The following is a 26768-nucleotide window of genomic DNA, read 5'->3' on the forward strand; positions in this document are numbered from 1 at the left end:
ACTGACACAGGACATATGTGTACACCGACCGCTGTGTCACTGATCCAGAACATATGTGTACACCGACCACTGTGTCACTGACCCAAAACATATATGTACATGTACCGCTGTGTCACTGACCCAGAACATATGTGTACATCGACTGCTGTGTCACTGATCCAGAACATATCTGTACACCGACCACTGTGTCACTGACCCAAAACATATATGTACAGTACATGTACCGCTGTGTCACTGACCCACAGCATATGTGTATATGTACTACTGTGTCACTGAGCCAGAACATATGTGTACATGTACTACTGTGTCACTGAGTAAGAACATATGTGTACATCGACCGCTGTCACTGACCCAGAACATATGTGTACATGTACCGCTGTGTCACTGACCCAGAACATATATGTACATGTACCGCTGTGTCACTGAGCCAGAACATATGTGTATATGTACTACTGTGTCACTGAGCCAGAACATATGTGTACACTGACCGCTGTGTCACTGACCCAGAATATATGTGTACACCGACCGCTGTCACTGACCCAGAACATATGTGTACACTGACCGCTGTGTCACTGACCCAGAACATATATGTACATGAAACGCTGTGTCACTGAGCCAGGACATATGTGTACATGTACTACTGTGTCACTGAGCCAGAACATATGTGTACACTGACCGCTGTGTCACTGACCCAGAACATATATGTACATGTACCGCTGTGTCACTGACCCACAACATATGTGTACATGTACCGCTCTGTCACTGTCCCAGAGCATATGTGTACACCAACCGCTGTTTTACTGACCCAGAACATATGTGTACAGCTACCACTGTGTCACAGACCCACAACATACGTGTACATGTATTACTGTGTCACTGACCCAGAACATATATGTGTACACCTACCGCTGTGTCACTGACCCACAACATAAGTGTACATGTACTACTGTGTCACTGACCTACAACATATGTGTACACCGACTGCTGTGTCACTGACCCAGAACATATGTGTACATGTACCATTGTGTCACTGACCCAGAACATATGTGTACATGTACCATTGTGTCACTGACCCACAACATATGTATATATGTACTACTGTGTGTTGAGCCAGAACATATGTGTACACCTTCCGCTGTGTCACTGACCCAGAACACATGTGTACACCGACCGCTGTCACTGACCCAGAACATATATGTACACTGACCGCTGTGTCACTGACCCAGAACATATGTGTACACCGACCGCTGTCACTGACCCAGAACATATGTGTACACTGACCGCTGTGTCACTGACCCAGAACATATATGTACATGAAACGCTGTGTCACTGAGCCAGGACATATGTGTACATGTACTACTGTGTCACTGAGCCAGAAGATATGTGTACATGTACTACTGTGTCACTGAGCCAGAACATATGTGTACACTGACCGCTGTGTCACTGACCCAGAACATATATGTACATGTACCGCTGTGTCACTGACCCACAACATATGTGTACATGTACCGCTGTGTCACTGTCCCAGAGCATATGTGTACACCAACCGCTGTTTTACTGACCCAGAGCATATGTGTACAGCTACCACTGTGTCACAGACCCACAACATACGTGTACATGTATTACTGTGTCACTGACCCAGAACATATATGTGTACACCTACCGCTGTGTCACTGACCCACAACATAAGTGTACATGTACTACTGTGTCACTGACCTACAACATATGTGTACACCGACTGCTGTGTCACTGACCCAGAACATATGTGTACATGTACCATTGTGTCACTGACCCAGAACATATGTGTACATGTACCATTGTGTCACTGACCCACAACATATGTGTATATGTACTACTGTGTGTTGAGCCAGAACATATGTGTACACCTTCCGCTGTGTCACTGACCCAGAACACATGTGTACACCGACCGCTGTCACTGACCCAGAACATATATGTACACTGACCGCTGTGTCACTGACCCAGAACATATATGTACATGTACCGCTGTGTCACTGAGCCAGAACATATATGTAAATGTACTACTGTGTCACTGACCCAGAACATATATGTACATGTACTGATGTGTCACTGACCCAGAACATCTATGTGTACATGTACTGCTGTACCACTAACCCAGGACATATGTGTACATGTACTGATGTGTCACTAACCCTGTGTACTGCTCTACAGATTATATATACATACTATATACCCCGTGTACTACTCTATAGATTATATATACACACTATATACCCCGTGTACTGCTCTACAGATTATATATACACACTATATACCCCGTGTACTGCTCTACAGATTATATATACACACTATATACCCCGTGTACTGCTCTACAGATTATATATACACACTATATACCCCGTGTACTGCTCTACAGATTATATATACACACTATATACCCCGTGTACTGCTCTACAGATTATATATACACTCTTTGTCAAAACACTCCGCCCCCAGAAGAAATTGTTGTTTTGCTGTATAACCCGGCATACAGTTCCATCTCGGGCAGATCTGTAGATGATGAGAGTTGTGGTGATTAGATGAACAGTCTTGTCACCGGAGGCCCTAAAAGTGGTTCACCCCTTGGCCTATAAGAGGCTCTCGGAGGCTCCTTGTGTGTAGTGACCTCTTCTTCCGCTTGTGTAGAGCTTGTTGACCACTAGACGCCTCTACGACGCAGAGAAGAGATTTCACCCCGTTACCAGAGTCTGAGAGGGGCGCATTATTGGGGTGTGAGAAGCTGGATGGCCGTATCCATGAATTGTGCCCCACAGGCTGTTCTGACCAGACTGTTAGGAGGTGTTGGGACCAGTGGATGTGTGAGGGCACACAAGGAGACTGGGCTCAGGACACCCCCTACAGACCACCAGTAGAGAGGAGCGTCTGACCAGACTGTTAGGAGGTCTTGGGACCAGTGGATGACTGAGGGCACACAAGGTGACTGGGCTCAGGACGCCCCCTACAGACCACCAGTAGAGAGGAGCGTCTGACCAGACTGTTAGGGGGTGTTGGGGCCAGTGGATGTCTGAGAGCACACAAGGTGACCGGGCTTAGGGCGCCCCCTACAGACCACCAGTAGAGAGGAGCGTCTGACCAGACTGTTAGAAGGTGTTGGGATCAGTGGATGTGTGAGGGCACACAAGGTGACCGGGCTCAGAACGCCCCCTACAGACCACCAGTAGAGAGGAGCGTCTGACCAGACTGTTAGGGGGTGCTGGGATGGTCGTATCCATGAATTGTTCCCCACCAGTCGTTCTGATCAGACTGTTAGGGGTGTTGGGACCAGTGGATGTGTGAGGCACACAAGGTGACCGGGCACAGGACGCCCTCTACAGACCACCAGTAGAGAGGAGCGTCTGACCAGACTGCTAGGGGGTGCTGGGACTAGTGGATGTGTGAGGGCATACAAGGTGACCCGGCTCAGGACGCCCCCTACAGACTACCGGTAGAGAGGAGCGTCTGACCAGACTGTTAGGAGGTGTTGGGACCAGTGGATGTGTGGGGGCACACAAGGTGACCGGGCTCAGGACGCCCCCTACAGACAACCAGTAGAGAGGAGTGTCTGACTAGACTGTTGGGGGTGGTGGGACCAGTGGATATGTGAGGGCACACAAGGTGACCAGGCTCAGGATCCCCCGACAGACCACCAGTAGAGAGGAGCGTCTGACCAGACTGTTAGGGGGTGTTCGGACCAGTGGATGTGTGAGGACACACAAGGTGACCAGGCTAAGGACCCCTGACAGACCACCAGTAGGGAGGACCGTCTGATCATCCGACAAGCACTAGAAGCTCCTTTGTTGTGTATGGCACACTGCCCCCTGCTAGTGTGATGGTCTGTGTGGGCCATTGTATATGACAGTCGGTCCCCCCTAGTAGTGGCACGAGGGACAATGACAGCTCAGCGATATGTTCAGGATATCCTGCAGCCATGTGTGTTCCTCTCATGGCGGCTTCCAAGAGGCAGCAGGATAATGCTCGGCCGCACACACAAGGGGGTCACAGGAGCCCCCACAACATTGTCACACTTCCGTGGCTGCCCGGTCGCCAGATTTATCACCAATAGAACATGTATGGGATCATCTGGGATGCCATCTTCAACAGCCTATGAGTTTGCAATCTAACAATCTACCCCGTTTCCCCAAAAATAAGCCCTAATTACACTACATTAAAAAAAATATATATTACCTAGCAGGCTTGGTTCAGGTCCCTCCCACTGCTCTCTAGAGGTTCAGTGTGGGTCCCGCAGTCCTTAGCTGCTCGTACAACATCACTTCCTGGGTACGGAATTCATAAATATTACCTCCAGGAAGCAATAGCTATGATTGGTTCTTCGTCCGCTGCTCAGCCAAGCAATGCAGTGCTGGATGAACCAATGTGATGGCTGTGATTGGTTTATTCAGCGCTGCATTGATTGGCTGTGCAGCGGTAGAAGAACCAATCAATGTAGCGCTGAATAAACCAATCACAGCCATAGCAATGGTTCATCCAGCACTGCATTGATTAGCTGAGCCAATCACAGCCATCACTTCCTGGAGGTGGGATTTATGAATACCGTAACCAGGAAGTGATGTTGTATGAGCAGCGGAGGACTGAAGGAGGCGTGTTGGAGCTGTGGAGAGCAGCAGGAAGGACCAGGACTGAGACTGCTAGGTAAGTATAATAAGATATCCCCTGAAAATAAGACCTATTTCCTCTTTGGGGCAAAAATTAATATAAGACAGGGTCTTATTTTTCAGGGAAATAAGGTAGATGCTCAGTTACAGCAGATGTGGAGCGATATGCCACAGGATATCATACAGAACCTCTATGCCTCAATGCCTGCGCATATCACCTCTTGTATTAAAGCTAAAGGTAGCCCAGCAGGGTACTAGAGCCTCAATGCTTGTCGTATCACACCTTGTATCCAAGAGGGAGGCAGCCCAACAGGGTGCTATAGCCTCTATGGCCCCCCATACCCATCACATCTTTCATCCAAGCTAGAGACGACCCAACAGGGTATTAGAGCCTCCATGCCCACCTGTATCACAATCATGTATCCAAGCTAGAGGCGGTACAGCGGTATACTGAAGCATACGACAGTCGGTCCCCCCTAGTAGTGGTACGAGGGACAATGACAGCTCAGCGATATGTTCAGGATGTCCTGCAGCCACATGTGTTCTTGTCATGGCAGCTTCCATCAGGATAATGCTCGGCCGCACACACAAGGGGGTCACAGGAGCCCCCACAACGATGTCACACTTCAGTGGCTGCCCGGTTGCCAGACTTATCACAAATAAAACATGTATGGAACCATCTGGAACGCCACCTTCCACACCCAACGAGTCTGCAAGATCTAGAGACTCAGTCTGCAAAATCTAGAGACTCAGTTACAGCAATTGTGGAGCGATATGCCGCAGGATACAGAACCTGTATGCCTCCATGCCCGCCTGTATCACATCTTGTATCCAAGCTAGAGGCAGTATAACAGGGTACTAGAGCCTCCCTGCCCACCCATATCACATCTTGTATCCAAGTTACAGGTGGCCAAACAGGGTTCTAGAGCCTCCATGCCCCTCCCGTATCACATCTTGAATCCAAGCTAGAGGTGGTACAATAGGGTACTAGAGTCTTTATGCTGGCCCATGCCACATCTTGTATCTGAGATAGAGGCAATACAACAGGGTACTAGAGCCTCCATACTCGCTTGTATCATATCTTATATCCAAGGTATAGGTGGCCCAACAGGGTACTAGAGTCTTAATGCCCGCCCGTGCCACATCTTGTATCCATGCTAGAGGTGGTACAACAGAGTACTAGAGCCTCCATGCCTGCCCATGCCACATCTTGTATCCAAGCTAGAGGCGGGCCAACAGGGTACTAGAGCCTCCATGCACAGCCGTATCACATCTTTAATCTAGGCTTTAAGTGACCCAACAGGGTACTAGAGCCTCCATGCCCGTCTGTATCACATCTTGCATCCAAGCAAGAGGCAATCCAACAGGGTACTAGAGCCTGCATGCCCATCTGTATCACATCTTATATTCAAGCTAGAGGCGGGCCAGCAGGGTACTAGAGCCTCCATTCCCACCCGTATCACATCTTTAATCCAAGCTAGAGGTGACCCAACTGGGTAGTAGTGCCTCCTTGCCCGCCCATATCATATCTTGTATCCAAACTAGAGGCGATACAACAGGTACTGGAGCCTCTATGCCCACCTGTATCACATCTTGTATCCAAGCTGGTGGCAGTATAACAGGGTACTAGAGCCTCCATTCCCACCTATATCACATCTTGTATCCAAGCTAGAGGTGGTACAACAGGGTACTGGAGCCTCCATGCCCGCCTGTATTACAACTTGTATCCAAGCTAGAGCCACTATAACAGGATACTAGAGCCTCCATGCCCACCCATATCACATCTTGTATCCAAGCTAGAGGTGGTACAACAGGCTACTAGAGCCTCCATGCCCATCTGTATAACAACTTGTATCCAAGCTAGAGGCGGTACAACAGGGTACTAGAGCCTCCATGCCCACCTGTATCACATCTTGTATCCAAGCTAGAGCCAGTATAGCAGGATACTAGAGCCTCCATGCCCACCCATATCACATCTTGTATCTAAGCTAGAGCCAGTATAGCAGGATACTAGAGCCTCCATGCCCACCCATATCACATCTTGTATCTAAGCTAGAGCCAGTATAGCAGGATACTAGAGCCTCCATGCCCACATGTATCACATCTTGTATCCAAGCTAGAGGCGGTACAACAGGGTACTAGAGCCTCCATGCCCACCCGTATCACATCTTGTATCCAAGCTAGAGGTAGTACAACAGGGTACTAGAGCCTCCCTACAAGGGGTCGGTTCTCCACAATAAATGGTCTTTTTGCTCTGATATGTAATCACTTACTTATATCAACGTTACAATCACACAGACAAAGTTTCATTCGGTTCTGACAACTTCTAGGGGAGGGATTGGTTTACACTGAGTGTATGTCCAGCTCTATACATGATACACTAATATACCCCATGTACTGCTCTGAAGACTATATAATACACATGACATCGCTTATACCCAAGAGACAGCCATAGATGAATCTGCCGCATTCCTTACTGCCATTCACTCCGTATATACATCCCCCATATGGATGGAAGCCCAGGGCACTTACCCGCTGCTCTTCCTGGGCAGGGGCAGATCCTGTGGAGACAAGAGAGACCAATGAGAAGAAAATAAATCATAGACACATTATCAAACATAATCCTTTACTAAGGGAGCAATTTGACAACGTTCCTACACACACTGGGATCACCATGCTGGCCCTTGCAGATGTTATCCCAAGCAGGCGTTGCCCCAGTACAAACCAACCAAGATGGAAACTGCGCCATTTAAGGGGATTCTGTCACCAGGTTCATAAAGTTTGACTTGGAGCTGAGCCAAGTCACAGAGGCGGACCGCAACGACCATTCTCCACCTGCAGTATGCAGAACGGCAGCACTCCCCCTATACACAAAAGAAGAGATTGTTGTCAGTCTGCAGGATACGGGCGGGAGAAGCCGGCATGGCCCACCTCCCTGACTCGGAGCTCGGCCCCCAGACAGACTTTATGACCCTGGTGACAGAATCCCTTTAAGAAGAAAAAGTTGGAGAACTTCATAATGCAGCTATATGTGTTGACAAAAAACTTCCCTAAACCTCTGCTCATCCCGATCTTCTTGTTTCATGACATGCATTCCAGAATTATAGTGGAGAATGACACATACACCAGCAGCATAGTGGAAGATATTGGGCAGGGGGTGTTGACTAGATGATAGTGAAAATCTTTCTCATCTACGCTCTACTGTAAGATAGCGCTGCCATTGTCTTATTAACCTTGCTTCTATTGGAGATAATGAGGTAACATACCTATTCACTGTAGGCTGTAAAGTGAGATGTTTTTCTCAAGTGTATGCAAGTGCTGACATCTAGTGGTCATTATAAAAAAAGAGTGCAATTTTTTACAAATCATTTTTATATGGATAACTACTACAAAAATTAGGTTTTTGGGATAATGTCATAGAGAAAGAAATATTAGGGGTGATATATTTTTACATATCATGACAATTATACAGTAGGGTGCAATAAAATATTAAGATATAATCCAAAAATATCTATATCAAGGCAGCAGGTGTGGATCCATTGTGACACTAAACTGATTTGACTTAGAGCTAGACCTGAGGGCTACCCTGGGGATCCTTAGTTTTCACCCTTTAAACCCACCTCTTGGAATATGGTCATAACTGCAGGAACTTCAGACGGTTACCCCAGAAATAGTCTCAGTTTAGAGGCAGCTGAGGCAATTTGGTCAGGAATACTGTAAAACACTACTGGAGGGTGTAGACAGAGTCAACGTCAGGGTTGGTGGATTTCTCATGAATTGGCAGCAGAATAATCATGGTTAACAAACTAGCCGAGGTCAAGAGTGGGGAAATCGGGAAAGCTGAGTAGAACAGGAGCTGGGCAAAAAAATGGCAGTCAGACAGAAACATTCTAGAACCTTTCTACAGTAAAAGACTAATTGCTCAGGCACCCTTCAGTGGGGGCAAGTGGCTGAAAGTGATCTTCTAGCTTCGGGCAAAATTCTGTTCCAGGACCGAAGGGGGAGGCAAATATATTACCTGTTTTTCTCTGCAGTCCCTTTCATCTGTCGGTTGCAAGTTCTATTTTCAGCCTTCTAAGATGGCTGACGCAATTTTAAGATTATCTATTCCCCACCGTGCATTAGTAGTGTTAGACTACCAATGCACCATACCTGCTCTTTGACTGACGTGATCAGCACTGGCCAATCAGAGAGCCATCTTGGATGTCCAAATACAATACAAGCCCAGAACTGGTGGATTGGAGAGGAAGCAGAGAACAACTGCAGGTCATATACCTCCTCCACCTCCTATTCCAGGATAGAATTTTGTTCCAGTATCAGTTGGTTGCTTTAAGTAGACTGGAGGTTATCTGGATTGGCCTGGGACTGGAGAGCTGGGTGAGTATGCTGGCCCTTTAAGGGGTGGATTGGGCAGAAGTGACAGTTGGAGTGCAAGGAGAGAGGACACACTGTCTGCCACAGGTAACACGAGAGACACAGCGCTGGCTATGACTGATGGCGGGAGGAGGTAAGAGCCGCTGTCAGCAATGACCAACATATTATCACAGCATAAACCCTACAATGGATCCGAACAGACAGACAAAATTTTTAACCGTCCCCTTTAAGTAAAAATCTGTAATATTCCCATATTCCCAACCCTTGCTGCATTGGATCTCAGTTTCTACGGAGACCGGTAAGCAGCACAGAAAATGCTGAGACACTCTGGAGAGAGCAGAGCCAAGAGGAAAACAGAAATCTGCGAGACCATGTGGTGATGTGTGATGTCATCAGTAACGTGCGAGATGCAGATTTACAGGATCCGCTATCCAGAATGATTATAGCTGTGGACTGGTATTTCAACACAGCTGAGGTTCAAAACCTGCCAGTGCTGGACCTTGGGGGTCTTTCTGGGTCCTATAAGTTGTAAGGAACAGAACCTGGCACCCCTTGGCATCAAGTATCAGTTTTGCTAGAATTCACAGGACCAACAAAGCATAGCGATGGATGCAGCAGGTATAATAGAGGCAGGGCAGTGTAGGAGAGTCCTGTAGGCTCCCTGTCCTATCTAGGTTGTTCCTCAGGGGCGGGACCACATCAAGCTTGAATCCTTCCATAATAGCAGCAGACGGGACAGGTGAGATGTCACTGGTATTCAGAGGATGAAGTACTTAGTGACACTTATTTACAGTGGGCATTATGATGGCACGCTTTCAGGGGACACTAAGATGGCACTCTTTTTCATGGAGCACTGTACATGACTGTTATGGCTGCCAGCAAAAGACAGCCGTGCCTGTCCTCATCTCCAGCCTCAGCTGGTTACGGCAGTCAGTAACTTTATCGTCTTATGTGGGGCAGATGCTGCACTGTTCCCCCGGCTGCCTGATCTGCCCATAAGTGCATTCTCAGCCAACTTCATTTTCAGGGGCCACTATTATAGCACTTATTTTTGAAAGGCATTATCATGGCACTTATTTTCAGAGGGCACTACAATGGCACTTATTTTCAGAGGACACTATGATGGCAATTATTTTCAGGGGGCACCATGTGGCATTCCTTTTCAGGAAGTACTATGCATGGCACTTACTTTCAGGGAGCACTATGATGGCACTTATTTTCAGTAAGTACTATGCATAGCACTTACTTTTAGGGGGCACTATGATGGCACTTGTTTTCAGGGGGCACTATGTGGCACTCCATTTCAGGAAGTACTACATATCACACATTTTCAGGGGCACTATGCATGGCATCAATGCCGCATCATCTCTCCCTCCGGCGCCTGGAGCACCCTGTCGCTTCTCTGCCCTCTGCACATCACAGGAAGGGGCGGGGCTTTGCGTGGCAGCTGTTGGAGCAGCCTTGCCATGCTGTCAGTGTAGTAAAGGGAGCTAGTGTGCTTTCAAAAAATGCTGTGTGAATGTACCCTGTGAGACCCTTCACATGGCATGGAAAATCCGAGTTATGGAGTATGCCCTCCTGCGGAATATTCAGCCCCAAAATCCGCTTTCCTAATGTGCAGATTCTGGTGCAGAATTGAAAAAAGTCCTGTGTGAAAGGTCCCTAAGTGTGCTACCATGCTGTCAGCCACAGTGCCCTCATAACCATGACAACCGTCACTGTACCCACACCTCGCCATACCATGGTACCCTAGAACATGCTGGCACCGTAGGCACAGAACAAAATATAGCAGTTTGTAAATTTGTGCCTTTTTTGCCATACTCATCGACTGCGGTATTATGAAAGATGTTCTGGGAAATGTTCTTGAAGCCGTTTGTATGAAAACCCCGCTGACGTCAAGACGGAGAATCGCCAACATAATAGAACACATATGTGCAGAAAGATGTGCACCTCGTTCATTTGCATTTTGTTTCTTCGATTTTCTCGAGATGTTCTCGGATACGTGTCAAGAATAGCGTAACGTGTACAAAGCGAGCAGCTGAATGTGGGTGGCGCTGCAGCCGCGTGACTGACAGCGCTGCCGTAACGCCCTGTTGCCTAGACCTGATCCATCACACAATGCCTGATGAGCAGACGCAACGCAGACGATAGTCACAATACAGACACCTATTTTGGCTGCTTCCCGGTAGATGGGAAAACAGAAGTAAACACAGTTTGGCAGGAAATGAGGAGTCTGATGCCCAAAAACGGGAAAAATACCCAGTATGTGCGGACCGAGCGAGGAGACGGAAACACTTCATTGTGATCGTACACTGAATGGCCCCTTTATTAGAGCCCCCGGCATCTTAACGGTTCCCTGTATGGAAATTAGACCAGTGCCCCCGAAGTACAGCGTAAAATCACGTGCCAATTTTCCACGGATCACTTTGATTTTGACACTGAGTTAGCCGCGCTAAAAAAAACATGACTAACTCAGCCGAAAATCGGATGAACGAGGATTCGCCGCGATCGAGTTCTGAGCTTCAGCGGCATCTAATCGCCCATTCACACGGCTGGCTGCGGTGAAATAACGCCGCAGCCCCGAAATTCCTTGGTTGGCAGACATACTATTTAACTGATTCACAATCAAGAAAAAAAACGTATTGTATCGCGGTATATGTGATTTTCATGCAAGTGGAAAAAACAAAAACTAAAATCGCACATTGTTCCCATAGTTAAAATAAAAATAACGCATCACACTCACATGCGTTCGCCATGTGAATAGAGCCTTACACGCCCCGTATCTACCGCATATGGACTGAATCCGCGCCATATTGTCCCTGCGCACATATGCAGTACGTGCACAGCGTCTGTCGCTAAGGGGTTAAAGAGAATCTGCCACCTACTTCTACTCTATCAGCTAGGCATATTGGGTAAAAGTAGGTGAGCCGCTGATTTCGGGGATGTAACTGGTATACTTACCTTCCCCGTTGTCCCCCCGTTGTCAGCGCTGGAGGCCGCCGCTCAATGCATTACTCCACCCCATCTTTCACTGTCTGTAACTTATCAGGAGGTTCAGACTACATTGGGTCTGTTTGTAGTCTGTAACCATGGAGATACATAGTTCTGCAAAGGAGCTGGATACAAAAAACAGTAGGAGGGTTTTTTTTGGTTGTTTTTTAACCCCTTAGTGACCACAAATACACCTTTTTACTGACCTCACTAATAGGCTTTAAACCTGCGCATACATCTTTTTAAGGCGGTGGCCTAACTGACAACTAACAGCCAGGCTCCTGCTTTAACCACCAGTAGTGGCAGTTTAACCCCTTAAAAAAGCACATCTTCAAGTCTTCTTGAGGAACTAAAAATAGCATCAAAAAGTTCAATAAAGTTTACTTTAGGCCCCCTGTCCACGGCCGTGACGGAATGTCGCTAGCAATATTTCGTGGCAGTGGAGGAGGGGGGAGGACTGACAGGTTTCCGAGATAAGCCTATCCTAATAGATAGGCTCACTGCGGAGAATCACAGCACATCGCAGCGTGCCGCCATTTTAATCTCGCGCGCGGAGAATCGCTATGATTCTCTGCTCGTGGGCTGCGCCTTCCATAGTTAGCCTATGGAAAGCTTTCCACGATTTATCGCCGCCAATCACGCTATGATTATCGCCCTTGGACAGACAGCCTTGAAGAAAAGTATTTCAATTTTAAAAAACACACATTTTACCCACAAAAACCCTTTTTAAATGGCTAAATTACACATTCATAACGACTCAGACAATTAAAATATTTTGTTATTTATCTCATATGGTGAAGTCCGTAAAAATTGTTTTGAAAGTCACATGTAACTAAAACTGGAAGGCCTCATGTCCACGGGCAAAACTGAATTGCGGGTCACCCGCGCGGACAATCCACAGTTCAATATGCCCATAGACATGCATTCGGCATCCGCATGCTCCATTTTCTGCGGATTCCCGCACGGATGGCTTCAACTGAAGTCAATGGAAGACGTCAGGTCCGCGGCACACCCAGAGCTGAAAGTGCAGATGTACCGCGGATCCCGCGGAAAAGCAGGAGATTTGAAAAAAAAACGCTTAGGCATCCGCCGTGCAGAAGAAAGAAGATCCGGCCGCGACGGCGGAGACCTGTGCTGAATCCGGAGAGGTAAGAAAATGTACCATGGCTGCGGGCACGGGCGGATTCTGTGCGGGATTCCACACTCAGAATCCGTGCGTGCCCTGGGACATGAGGCCGCTGCCTTAATAAGTTTATTGCTAGTGTGAACATACATTTTAAAGGAGTTATCCAGTTGTAAATGATCAATACAGCAACAACTCCTCAGGACAGGTCATCAAGAGTTAATTGGTGGGGGTCTGCTGCCAGGGCCCATACTAATCAGCTACTCTGGGCCAATGCACTGAGCTGGTTTTTGCAGTAAGCAAACAGCTCCTTTCTCTCTGCAGTGGCCAAGCTTGGTACTGCAAGCATAGTTCCCATATATTTCAATGCCTGCAATACCAAGCCTGGCCACTGCAGAGAGAACGGCGCTGTCTGCTCCCTGCAGAAATCAGCTCAGTGCAAAAACACAGCAGCCCGCTGAGTAGCTGATTGGCGGGGTCCCAGTAGACAGACCCACGCCACTCTACTATTGTTGAACTATCCTTAGTATAAGCAATTGATAGTTTACAACTAGAAAACCATTTTATGGAATGATTAAGAGATCAGGCAGTGCCAACAGCATGGCAGCTGCAAGGGAACTCCAGACCCCATATCCACCACAAGGGTCCATTAATGACTTTTGGCCTTTCTGACAGTTGTTGCACCTCCTTATCTGATGGGGGGAGCTATACTACCTGCCTCCTCTTGCCAAACACAGTCATGTCGTAATGCAGGCTGCACCGCACTGCTAGACATCCCAGCCAGTAATTAGAGGGCTTGCCGTAACTCATGCTCGCAGCGCCATATTTCCCCTACAACAAGGGAGCAATGATGATCCTTGGATCAATACGTCTGTGTCATCCATCCTGGCATCCACTGACCACTCCACGGGCTCAGCTGCCAGCTGGTACAGTCTCTTCTATCTCCATGTAAAAATCTGTCAGCGGTAAAAAAATTTTCTCCCTTGCCAATTTGCTGGGCTAAAGCCATGCAGCAAAATCCGTATTACCTCGGCGCCCAGGAGAGACCTCTCCGCGAGCCGCCTGTGCTTCAGAGCGTGAAACTGAGGAGCGCAGCACTTCTCTGAACTCAGTATTACACTGCATTACACTACAGTGCAAAACGTATAGGACCGACGCGGCACGGATACCAGCAGCTTAGATACTGAGATACGGGGCATTACCTTCCCCAGTACATCCTGTCTTCTGGGAAGGATGAGAAACCACAAACATGGATCTTAAGACAGCTCAAGTGTATGTAGAAGACATTGTTAAAAAGGGCCATGAGGAGCAGTATGATTACCAAAAGGGGGCCCGGAGGGGCATTATTACTGAAAGAGAGCCATGAAGGGCATTATTACTAATGGCGGCCATGAGGAACATTAGTGCTGTTTGGGGATGGGGGTGGCAGTTACTATATGGGGCCTACAGGGAGCATGAAAGAGGATACTATTACTAGGCAGGTGGCTGTAAACTTGAAGAGCCAATATGTGTGTTAGATTCCACAGTGACAAGTTGATGTCATCATGGCGGTGTTACGTCCGTTGGTTCACTAAAGGGCCACACCTCAAAACGGACGCAGGATTGTGTCCTTTTAAAACCACAAGCACTCACAACTTGCACCTCTCCAGGCAATGATGGAAGGACCCCCGTCCCTTACTAATCAGGGAAAGTGTGGCACCCCTGCCTAAAAGCGAGGTGATTGCCCCAATAAGGACAGCCCCACCGTCTTCATCTGGTACCTGGTTATCCCTGATTAGGAACCTGGAGAGATGTACAAAAACACAGGACACGACACTTGTCACACACACTGAACAGGACTGCACATAGAGCACGTCTGGCCACCTGCACAGACATACAAAACACGTCGCTGTTCACACCAACATACGAGGTTGTAAATACCACCCAGAGCTCACATCATAAAGATGGAAAACCATAGCTAGTCCAAGTGTCCTCACTCCACAGGGAAAGAGAGTCAGCCACCATGCTGAGATACAGGGATCAGGCATCACCCTACTGACAAACATAAGACATCTGGAGGCTACACCTGCCGAGGGATAAGGAGAAACCTGTGGGCGCATGAACCCCAGAAACCGCAAGGTGGGGAGGGACAGCAGGTGTCCAGACCGTCTTCAGGGAAGAACAGAGAGACACTACAGACAAGCATGCAAATACCAGCTCTGAGTGGGATAAACACAGAAATACATAACATGATCAGCAATCTCTCACAAGTGTTGCTGGTATTTATCTGCCGCAGACCAGGGGGATTGACTGGTGGGAGAATACCACACCCAGCCAGCTCAATTAACCCCTACCTGTGAAGGTGTAAACAAGGAAACCTGTAGAACCACAGGTCCCAGACGCACAACCTTAGCAGGCGGTCTGGGCTGGATGTAGAAGAAAAGGAAAAGTGAACAACCCCAGACACAGATGACATCACTTGTGATTACTGGAGGTACCTGTACTGTAATCACATACTGTTTGCAGAGTGCATGTACCATAATATAGGTCTCTGTGAACTGTTTGTTTCAGTAACATTATGGTGGTATTATATGGTCGCAATCTAGGGGTATAATCCGGCCCTTATATAATGTTACTACTGGAAGCAGCCATAAAGACTCCCAGGAGTGCGAAATACAATTAACCCGGGCCAACCAAAGTGCCCCATGAATATTTGCCCCCAAGAATGCCAGTGGTATTACCACCGACTACGGTTAGGGTCACATCTCCATTCATAACATACTGCACTGTGCCAACTGGAAAAATGCTGGAGAGCAGGAAGGAAGCCAGGCGGACTCCATTAGAGTCAGTGGGGTCCATCCAGCAGTGCTCGTTCCCGTCATTGCACGGATCGGATATTCCATTTTCCAGCTTCAATGATGGAGCAGGAAAGCAGAACGCCTAGTGGTGATGAGAAGCAAGTCTAATACAAGCCATAAACTCCTCCAGGAATACCAGCCACAGCGCCCCTATCAGCACCACCACAATGCCCCCCAAACGATTACTTACTGCTATGCTAGTCATGGTATTAGGGGTACACGACACAACAGCCCCATTTATCCTGTCACCCCACACACTGCAGGTCCCTTAAGGGGTATTCTCACCTCAAATATTTATGGCATATCCACAGAACATGTAGATATGCCATAGAGGTCTTATAGGTGTGGGTCCCAGAGATGGAAATCGTCTGCATTACCTGACCAACGGCGCGGTGCTCAATAGTGGCTCAGTTGAGTCCCAGTCAAAATCTACACCATAGGTGCGCATTTTGGCACGTTTTTTGATGCTGAATAGTATCTCTCTTACTGACTGGGCAGATAGTGTCTCTCTTAGGGCTCACACCCACTGGCGTTTTTTTTTTCTTGCGTTGCGAGAGCGGGTGAAAACACTCGCCTTGCAGCACAAGAAAAACAGTTTTTTTCAATGGGGCCAGCGACAGCAGCGCTAACCCCATTGAAAACATAGAGAGAATACCGCGGGGATGAAGGAATAATCTGTCACAGCTGTGGCAGAAGTCCAGCATGCTATCACATTGCTTTCAATTCATTGATGAATAGCTAAGCGTTGCCTGTAATTGGCTGAGCGCTCAGCCAATCCTCACAGCCCTTTCAGGAGGCGGGGATTTTTAAATCCCCGGCTGCTGAAAATGCTGGACAGCAGTGCAGGGGAGCCAGCCGGAGGACGTGTCTGAGTGCCGGAGAGGTGAGTAAAGTTTTTTTGTTTTTTTTAACCAGCTAGAGATGATTTTCAGGGAAGGGCTTATATCTCAAGCCCTTCCCCAAAAATCATTCTGCGGGGGTTGCCACAAATCCACTGCTTTCAATGGGGCCGGCAGCAGCGCCGACCCTATTGAAAGCAATAGGATAGCATACTGGACTTCTGCCACAGCTATGACAGCTGTGGCAGAAGTCCGAGATTTACTCCATATGTTTTCAATGAGGCTAGAGCTGCTGCCGCTGGCCCGATTCAGAACACAGGCAATATTGTAGCATTTTTCTTGTGCTACGAGGTAAGTGTTTTGACTCGCTCTCGCGACACAAGAAAAAAAATCGCTAGTGGGTGTAAGCACGTACTGACCGGGCAGATAGTATCTCTCTTACTGACTGGGCAGATAATATCTTTCTTACTGACCGGGCAGATAGTATCTCTCTTACTGACCAGGCAGATAGTATCTCTCTTACTGAACAGGCAGATAGTATCTTTCTTACTGACCGGGCAGATAGTCTCTCTCTTACTGACCGGGCAGATAGTGTCTCTCTTACTGACCAGGCAGATAGTGTCTCTCTTACTGACCGGGCAGATAGTGTCTCTCTTACTGACTGGGCAGATAGTGCCTCTCTTACTGACGGGGCAGATAGTGTCTCTCTTACTGACCGGGCAGATAGTGTCTGTCTTACTGACCGGGCAGATAGTGTCTCTCTTACTAACCAGGCAGATAGTGTCTGTCTTACTGACCGGGCAGATAGTATCTCTCTTACTGACCGGGCAGATAGTGTCTCTCTTACTGACCAGACAGATAGTGTCTGTCTTACTGACCGGGCAGATAGTGTCTCTCTTACTGACCGGGCAGATAGTGTCTCTCTTACTGACCGGGCAGATAGTGTCTCTCTTACTGACTGGGCAGATAGTGTCTCTCTTACTGACCGGACAGATAGTGTCTCTTTCTTACTGACCAGGCAGATAGTGTCTCTCTTACTGACCGGACAGATAGTGTCTCTTTCTTACTGACCAGGCAGATAGTGTCTCTCTTACTGACTGGGCAGATAGTGTCTCTCTTACCGAACAGGCAGATAGTATATTTGTTACTGACCGGGCAGATAGTATCTCTCTTACTAACCGGGCAGATAGTGTCTCTCTTACTGACCGGGCAGATAGTTTCTCTCTTACTGACCGGGCGGATAGTGTCTCTCTTACTGACCGGGCACATAGTGTCTGTCTTACTGACCAGGCAGATAGTGTCTCTCTTATTGACCGGGCAGATAGTGTCTGTCTTACTGACCGGGCAGATAGTGTCTCTCTTACTGACCGGGCAGATAATGTCTCTCTTACTGACCGGGCAGATAGTGTCTGTCTTACTGACCAGGCAGATAGTGTCTCTCTTACTGACCGGGCAGATAGTGCCTCTCTTACTGACAGGGCAGATAGTGCCTCTCTTACTGACGGGGCAGATAGTGCCTCTCTTACTGACGGGGCAGATAGTGTCTCTCTTACTGACCAGGCAGATAGTGTCTGTCTTACTGACCAGGCAGATAGTGTCTCTCTTACTGACCGGGCGGATAGTGTCTCTCTTACTGACCAGGCAGATAGTGTCTGTCTTACTGACTGGGCAGATAGTGTCTCTCTTATTGACCGGGCAGATAGTGTCTCTCTTACTGACCGGGCAGATAGAGTCTCTCTTACTGACCGGGCGGATAGTGTCTCTCTTACTGACCGGGCAGATAGTGTCTGTCTTACTGACCAGGCAGATAGTGTCTCTCTTACTGACCGGGCAGATAGTTTCTCTCTTACTGACCGGGCAGATAGTGTCTCTCTTACTGACCGGGCAGATAGTGTCTCTCTTACTGACCGGACAGATAGTGTCTCTTTCTTACTGACCGGACAGATAGTATCTCTCTTACTGACTGGGCAGATAGTGTCTCTCTTACCGAACAGGCCGATAGTATATTCCTTACTGACCGGGCAAATAGTATCTCTCTTACTGACCAGGCAGATAGTGTCTGTCTTACTGACCGGGCAGATAGTGCCTCTCTTACCGAACAGGCAGATAGTATATTCCTTACTGACCGGGCAGATAGTATCTCTCTTACTGACCGGGCAGATAGTGTCTCTCTTACTGACCGGGCAGATAGTGTCTCTCTTACTGACCGGGCAGATAGTGTCTCTCTTACTGACTGGGCAGATAGTGTCTCTCTTACTGACCGGACAGATAGTGTCTCTTTCTTACTGACCAGGCAGATAGTGTCTCTCTTACTGACCGGACAGATAGTGTCTCTTTCTTACTGACCAGGCAGATAGTGTCTCTCTTACTGACTGGGCAGATAGTGTCTCTCTTACCGAACAGGCAGATAGTATATTTCTTACTGACCGGGCAGATAGTATCTCTCTTACTAACCGGGCAGATAGTGTCTCTCTTACTGACCAGGCAGATAGTTTCTCTCTTACTGACCGGGCGGATAGTGTCTCTCTTACTGACCGGGCACATAGTGTCTGTCTTACTGACCAGGCAGATAGTGTCTCTCTTATTGACCGGGCAGATAGTGTCTGTCTTACTGACCGGGCAGATAGTGTCTCTCTTACTGACCGGGCAGATAATGTCTCTCTTACTGACCGGGCAGATAGTGTCTGTCTTACTGACCAGGCAGATAGTGTCTCTCTTACTGACCGGGCAGATAGTGCCTCTCTTACTGACAGGGCAGATAGTGCCTCTCTTACTGACGGGGCAGATAGTGCCTCTCTTACTGACGGGGCAGATAGTGTCTCTCTTACTGACCGGGCAGATAGTGTCTGTCTTACTGACCAGGCAGATAGTGTCTCTCTTACTGACCGGGCGGATAGTGTCTCTCTTACTGACCAGGCAGATAGTGTCTGTCTTACTGACTGGGCAGATAGTGTCTCTCTTATTGACCGGGCAGATAGTGTCTCTCTTACTGACCGGGCAGATAGTGTCTCTCTTACTGACCGGGCGGATAGTGTCTCTCTTACTGACCGGGCAGATAGTGTCTGTCTTACTGACCAGGCAGATAGTGTCTCTCTTACTGACCGGGCAGATAGTTTCTCTCTTACTGACCGGGCAGATAGTGTCTCTCTTACTGACCGGACAGATAGTGTCTCTTTCTTACTGACCGGACAGATAGTATCTCTCTTACTGACTGGGCAGATAGTGTCTCTCTTACCGAACAGGCCGATAGTATATTCCTTACTGACCGGGCAAATAGTATCTCTCTTACTGACCAGGCAGATAGTGTCTGTCTTACTGACCGGGCAGATAGTGCCTCTCTTACCGAACAGGCAGATAGTATATTCCTTACTGACCGGGCAGATAGTATCTTTCTTACTGACCGGGCAGATAGTGTCTCTCTTACTGACCGGGCAGATAGTGTCTCTCTTACTGACCGGGCAGATAGTGTCTCTCTTACTGACTGGGCAGATAGTGTCTCTTTCTTACTGACCAGGCAGATAGTGTCTCTCTTACTGACCGGACAGATAGTGTCTCTTTCTTACTGACCAGGCAGATAGTGTCTCTCTTACTGACCGGGCAGATAGTGTCTCTCTTACTGACCGGACAGATAGTGTCTCTTTCTTACTGACCAGGCAGATAGTGTCTCTCTTACTGACCGGACAGATAGTGTCTCTTTCTTACTGACCAGGCAGATAGTGTCTCTCTTACTGACTGGGCAGATAGTGTCTCTCTTACCGAACAGGCAGATAGTATATTTCTTACTGACCGGGCAGATAGTATCTCTCTTACTAACCGGGCAGATAGTATCTCTCTTACTGACTGGGCAGATAATATCTTTCTTACTGACCGGGCAGATAGTATCTCTCTTACTGACCAGGCAGATAGTATCTCTCTTACTGAACAGGCAGATAGTATCTTTCTTACTGACCGGGCAGATAGTCTCTCTCTTACTGACCGGGCAGATAGTGTCTCTCTTACTGACCAGGCAGATAGTGTCTCTCTTACTGACCGGGCAGATAGTGTCTCTCTTACTGACTGGGCAGATAGTGCCTCTCTTACTGACGGGGCAGATAGTGCCTCTCTTACTGACGGGGCAGATAGTGTCTCTCTTACTGACCGGGCAGATAGTGTCTGTCTTACTGACCGGGCAGATAGTGTCTCTCTTACTAACCAGGCAGATAGTGTCTGTCTTACTGACTGGGCAGATAGTGTCTGTCTTACTGACCGGGCAGATAGTGTCTCTCTTACTAACCAGGCAGATAGTGTCTGTCTTACTGACCGGGCAGATAGTATCTCTCTTACTGACCGGGCAGATAGTATCTCTCTTACTAACCGGGCAGATAGTGTCTCTCTTACTGACCGGGCAGATAGTTTCTCTCTTACTGACCGGGCGGATAGTGTCTCTCTTACTGACCGGGCACATAGTGTCTGTCTTACTGACCAGGCAGATAGTGTCTCTCTTATTGACCGGGCAGATAGTGTCTGTCTTACTGACCGGGCAGATAGTGTCTCTCTTACTGACCGGGCAGATAATGTCTCTCTTACTGACCGGGCAGATAGTGTCTGTCTTACTGACCAGGCAGATAGTGTCTCTCTTACTGACCGGGCAGATAGTGCCTCTCTTACTGACAGGGCAGATAGTGCCTCTAATACTGACGGGGCAGATAGTGCCTCTCTTACTGATGGGGCAGATAGTGTCTCTCTTACTGACCAGGCAGATAGTGTCTGTCTTACTGACCAGGCAGATAGTGTCTCTCTTACTGACCGGGCGGATAGTGTCTCTCTTACTGACCAGGCAGATAGTGTCTGTCTTACTGACTGGGCAGATAGTGTCTCTCTTATTGACCGGGCAGATAGTGTCTCTCTTACTGACCGGGCAGATAGTGTCTCTCTTACTGACCGGGCGGATAGTGTCTCTCTTACTGAACGGGCAGATAGTGTCTGTCTTACTGACCAGGCAGATAGTGTCTCTCTTACTGACTGGGCAGATAGTTTCTCTCTTACTGACCGGGCAGATAGTGTCTCTCTTACTGACCGGGCAGATAGTGTCTCTCTTACTGACCGGACAGATAGTGTCTCTTTCTTACTGACCGGACAGATAGTATCTCTCTTACTGACTGGGCAGATAGTGTCTCTCTTACCGAACAGGCCGATAGTATATTCCTTACTGACCGGGCAAATAGTATCTCTCTTACTGACCAGGCAGATAGTGTCTGTCTTACTGACCGGGCAGATAGTGCCTCTCTTACCGAACAGGCAGATAGTATATTCCTTACTGACCGGGCAGATAGTATCTCTCTTACTGACCGGGCAGATAGTGTCTCTCTTACTGACCGGGCAGATAGTGTCTCTCTTACTGACCGGGCAGATAGTGTCTCTCTTACTGACTGGGCAGATAGTGTCTCTCTTACTGACCGGACAGATAGTGTCTCTTTCTTACTGACCAGGCAGATAGTGTCTCTCTTACTGACCGGACAGATAGTGTCTCTTTCTTACTGACCAGGCAGATAGTGTCTCTCTTACTGACTGGGCAGATAGTGTCTCTCTTACCGAACAGGCAGATAGTATATTTCTTACTGACCGGGCAGATAGTATCTCTCTTACTAACCGGGCAGATAGTGTCTCTCTTACTGACCAGGCAGATAGTTTCTCTCTTACTGACCGGGCGGATAGTGTCTCTCTTACTGACCGGGCACATAGTGTCTGTCTTACTGACCAGGCAGATAGTGTCTCTCTTATTGACCGGGCAGATAGTGTCTGTCTTACTGACCGGGCAGATAGTGTCTCTCTTACTGACCGGGCAGATAATGTCTCTCTTACTGACCGGGCAGATAGTGTCTGTCTTACTGACCAGGCAGATAGTGTCTCTCTTACTGACCGGGCAGATAGTGCCTCTCTTACTGACAGGGCAGATAGTGCCTCTCTTACTGACGGGGCAGATAGTGCCTCTCTTACTGACGGGGCAGATAGTGTCTCTCTTACTGACCAGGCAGATAGTGTCTGTCTTACTGACCAGGCAGATAGTGTCTCTCTTACTGACCGGGCGGATAGTGTCTCTCTTACTGACCAGGCAGATAGTGTCTGTCTTACTGACTGGGCAGATAGTGTCTCTCTTATTGACCGGGCAGATAGTGTCTCTCTTACTGACCGGGCAGATAGTGTCTCTCTTACTGACCGGGCGGATAGTGTCTCTCTTACTGACCGGGCAGATAGTGTCTGTCTTACTGACCAGGCAGATAGTGTCTCTCTTACTGACTGGGCAGATAGTTTCTCTCTTACTGACCGGGCAGATAGTGTCTCTCTTACTGACCGGGCAGATAGTGTCTCTCTTACTGACCGGACAGATAGTGTCTCTTTCTTACTGACCGGACAGATAGTATCTCTCTTACTGACTGGGCAGATAGTGTCTCTCTTACCGAACAGGCCGATAGTATATTCCTTACTGACCGGGCAAATAGTATCTCTCTTACTGACCAGGCAGATAGTGTCTGTCTTACTGACCGGGCAGATAGTGCCTCTCTTACCGAACAGGCAGATAGTATATTCCTTACTGACCGGGCAGATAGTATCTCTCTTACTGACCGGGCAGATAGTGTCTCTCTTACTGACCGGGCAGATAGTGTCTCTCTTACTGACCGGGCAGATAGTGTCTCTCTTACTGACTGGGCAGATAGTGTCTCTCTTACTGACCGGACAGATAGTGTCTCTTTCTTACTGACCAGGCAGATAGTGTCTCTCTTACTGACCGGACAGATAGTGTCTCTTTCTTACTGACCAGGCAGATAGTGTCTCTCTTACTGACTGGGCAGATAGTGTCTCTCTTACCGAACAGGCAGATAGTATATTTCTTACTGACCGGGCAGATAGTATCTCTCTTACTAACCGGGCAGATAGTGTCTCTCTTACTGACCGGGCAGATAGTTTCTCTCTTACTGACCGGGCGGATAGTGTCTCTCTTACTGACCGGGCACATAGTGTCTGTCTTACTGACCAGGCAGATAGTGTCTCTCTTATTGACCGGGCAGATAGTGTCTCTCTTATTGACCGGGCAGATAGTGTCTGTCTTACTGACCGGGCAGATAGTGTCTCTCTTACTGACCGGGCAGATAATGTCTCTCTTACTGACCGGGCAGATAGTGTCTGTCTTACTGACCAGGCAGATAGTGTCTCTCTTACTGACAGGGCAGATAGTGCCTCTCTTACTGACGGGGCAGATAGTGCCTCTCTTACTGACGGGGCAGATAGTGTCTCTCTTACTGACCAGGCAGATAGTGTCTGTCTTACTGACCAGGCAGATAGTGTCTCTCTTACTGACCGGGCGGATAGTGTCTCTCTTACTGACCAGGCAGATAGTGTCTGTCTTACTGACTGGGCAGATAGTGTCTCTCTTATTGACCGGGCAGATAGTGTCTCTCTTACTGACCGGGCAGATAGTGTCTCTCTTACTGACCGGGCAGATAGTGTCTCTCTTACTGACCAGGCAGATAGTGTCTCTCTTACTGACTGGGCAGATAGTGTCTGTCTTACTGACCAGGCAGATAGTGTCTCTTTTACTGACCGGGCGGATAGTGTCTCTCTTACTGACCAGGCAGATAGTGTCTGTCTTACTGACTGGGCAGATAGTGTCTCTCTTATTGACCGGGCAGATAGTGTCTCTCTTACTGACCGGGCAGATAGTGTCTCTCTTACTGACCGGGCGGATAGTGTCTCTCTTACTGACCGGGCAGATAGTGTCTGTCTTACTGACCAGGCAGATAGTGTCTCTCTTACTGACCGGGCAGATAGTTTCTCTCTTACTGACCGGGCAGATAGTGTCTCTCTTACTGACCGGGCAGATAGTGTCTCTCTTACTGACCGGACAGATAGTGTCTCTTTCTTACTGACCGGACAGATAGTATCTCTCTTACTGACTGGGCAGATAGTGTCTCTCTTACCGAACAGGCCGATAGTATATTCCTTACTGACCGGGCAAATAGTATCTCTCTTACTGACCAGGCAGATAGTGTCTGTCTTACTGACCGGGCAGATAGTGCCTCTCTTACCGAACAGGCAGATAGTATATTCCTTACTGACCGGGCAGATAGTATCTCTCTTACTGACCGGGCAGATAGTGTCTCTCTTACTGACCAGGCAGATAGTGTCTCTCTTACTGACTGGGCAGATAGTGTCTGTCTTACTGACCAGGCAGATAGTGTCTCTTTTACTGACCGGGCAGATAGTTTCTCTCTTACTGACCGGGTAGATAGTGTCTCTCTTACTGACTGGGCAGATAGTGTCTCTCTTACTGACCGGGCAGATAGTGTCTCTCTTATTGACCGGGCAGATAGTGCCTCTCTTACTGACCGGGCAGATAGTGCCTCTCTTACTGACGGGGCAGATAGTGTCTCTCTTACTTGCCGGGCAGATAGTGTCTCTCTTACTGACCGGGCAGATAGTATCTGTCTTACTGACAAGGCAGATAGTGCCTCTCTTACTGACCGGGCAGATAGTGTCTCTCTTACTGACAAGGCAGATAGTGTCTCTCTTACTGAACGGGCAGATAGTATCGTTCTTACTGACCGGGCAGATAGTTTCTCACTTACTGACTGGGCAGGCAGTGTCTCTCTTACTGACCGGGCAGATAGTGTCTCTCTTACTGAACAGGCAGATAGTGTCTCTCTTACTGACCGGGCAGATAGTCTCTCTCTTACTGACCGGGCAGATAGTGTCTGTCTTACTGACCGGGCAGATAGTATCTCTCTTACTGACCGGGCAGATAGTGTCTCTTTCTTACTGACCGGGCAGATAGTGTCTGTCTTACTGACCGGGCAGATAGTGTCTGTCTTACTGACCGGGCAGATAGTATCTCTCTTACTGACCGGGCAGATAGTTTCTCTCTTACTGACCGGGCAGATAGTGTCTCTCTTATTGACCGGGCAGATAGTGTCTCTCTTACTGACCAGGCAGATAGTGTCTCTCTTACTGACCGGGCAGATAGTGTCTCTCTTACTGACCGGGCAGATAGTGTCTCTCTTACTGACCGGGCAGATAGTATCTCTCTTACTGACCGGGCAGATAGTGTCTACGTTTTACTACGCTATGGGATTACATCGGGGTGCCGTCACAGCTGCCGAAAGCAGCACTGTGATGGAACCCCAACAGAAAGGACTGGAACCATTTACTAGTAAAAAGGAAGCCATTTTGGTGTCTGATTTACAAGGTTTCCGTTTATTTTATTTGGAGTATAGAATGGCGCAGTTGCCGACAATATTCCACTCCAAATATATTGGAAACAAGCAAAAATCTTGTCAAATAGGCAACATAGTGGTCTTATTTCACTAAAGCAAGTTAATAGTTCCGTTTGCTCTCATTCGGGGGTTCCATCACAATGTTTTCAGTAGTTGTTACAGAAACCCCTGATGTAACCCCACAGTGCAGTAAAAGATACTGTGAGAACACTCCACTACTAGTATTTGCTGACTGGATACTGCTCTGTGTAGTATGTATCACTAATGTTCCTCCTTGTGGAGAGAACCACAAATCTTCTAGGCCATGCAGTGCTCCCTGGGAAAAAGCTATGCAAATAAGTGATTGAATAACACCTCTACAGTGCCACCTATTGGAAGATGGAGCTGTGGACGCATTATTCCATCAGTCACTTGCAAAGCTCATATAATATTTGTCATGCATACTCATTGTCAGAACAATCCATCGCCGTGAAGTTGTCGGATGTTGTATCGCCTCTTGCTGGAAATAGAAGATGTGATACAGGTGGGCATGGAGGCTCTGGTACCCTGTTGGACTGCCTCTAGCTTGGATACAAGATGTGATACTGGTGGGTATGGAGACTCTAGTACCCTGTTGGTCCACCTGCAGCTTGGATACAAGATGTGATATAGGCCGGCATGGAGGCTCTAGTACCTTGTTGGGTTGCCTCTAGCTTGGATACAAGATGAGATGCAGGCAGGTATGG

General features: G+C 48.1%; 1 protein-coding gene across 3 annotated transcripts in view; it reads right to left on the reverse strand.

Moving 5' to 3' along the window:
• The window catches only part of MAST1 (microtubule associated serine/threonine kinase 1), a 101778-nt gene that overhangs the window by 62672 nt on the left and 12338 nt on the right, over window positions 1–26768 (reverse strand). For all 3 annotated transcript variants that reach the window (XM_066593683.1, XM_066593682.1, XM_066593684.1), the window contains exon 2: window positions 7164–7192. In XM_066593683.1, the coding sequence (XP_066449780.1) occupies window positions 7164–7192 (29 nt within the window). The remainder of the gene's footprint in view (window positions 1–7163; window positions 7193–26768) is intronic.

The sequence above is a fragment of the Eleutherodactylus coqui genome, chromosome 2 (assembly GCF_035609145.1).
Source record: "Eleutherodactylus coqui strain aEleCoq1 chromosome 2, aEleCoq1.hap1, whole genome shotgun sequence".
In the NCBI taxonomy this organism is placed as follows: Eukaryota; Metazoa; Chordata; class Amphibia; order Anura; family Eleutherodactylidae; genus Eleutherodactylus; species Eleutherodactylus coqui.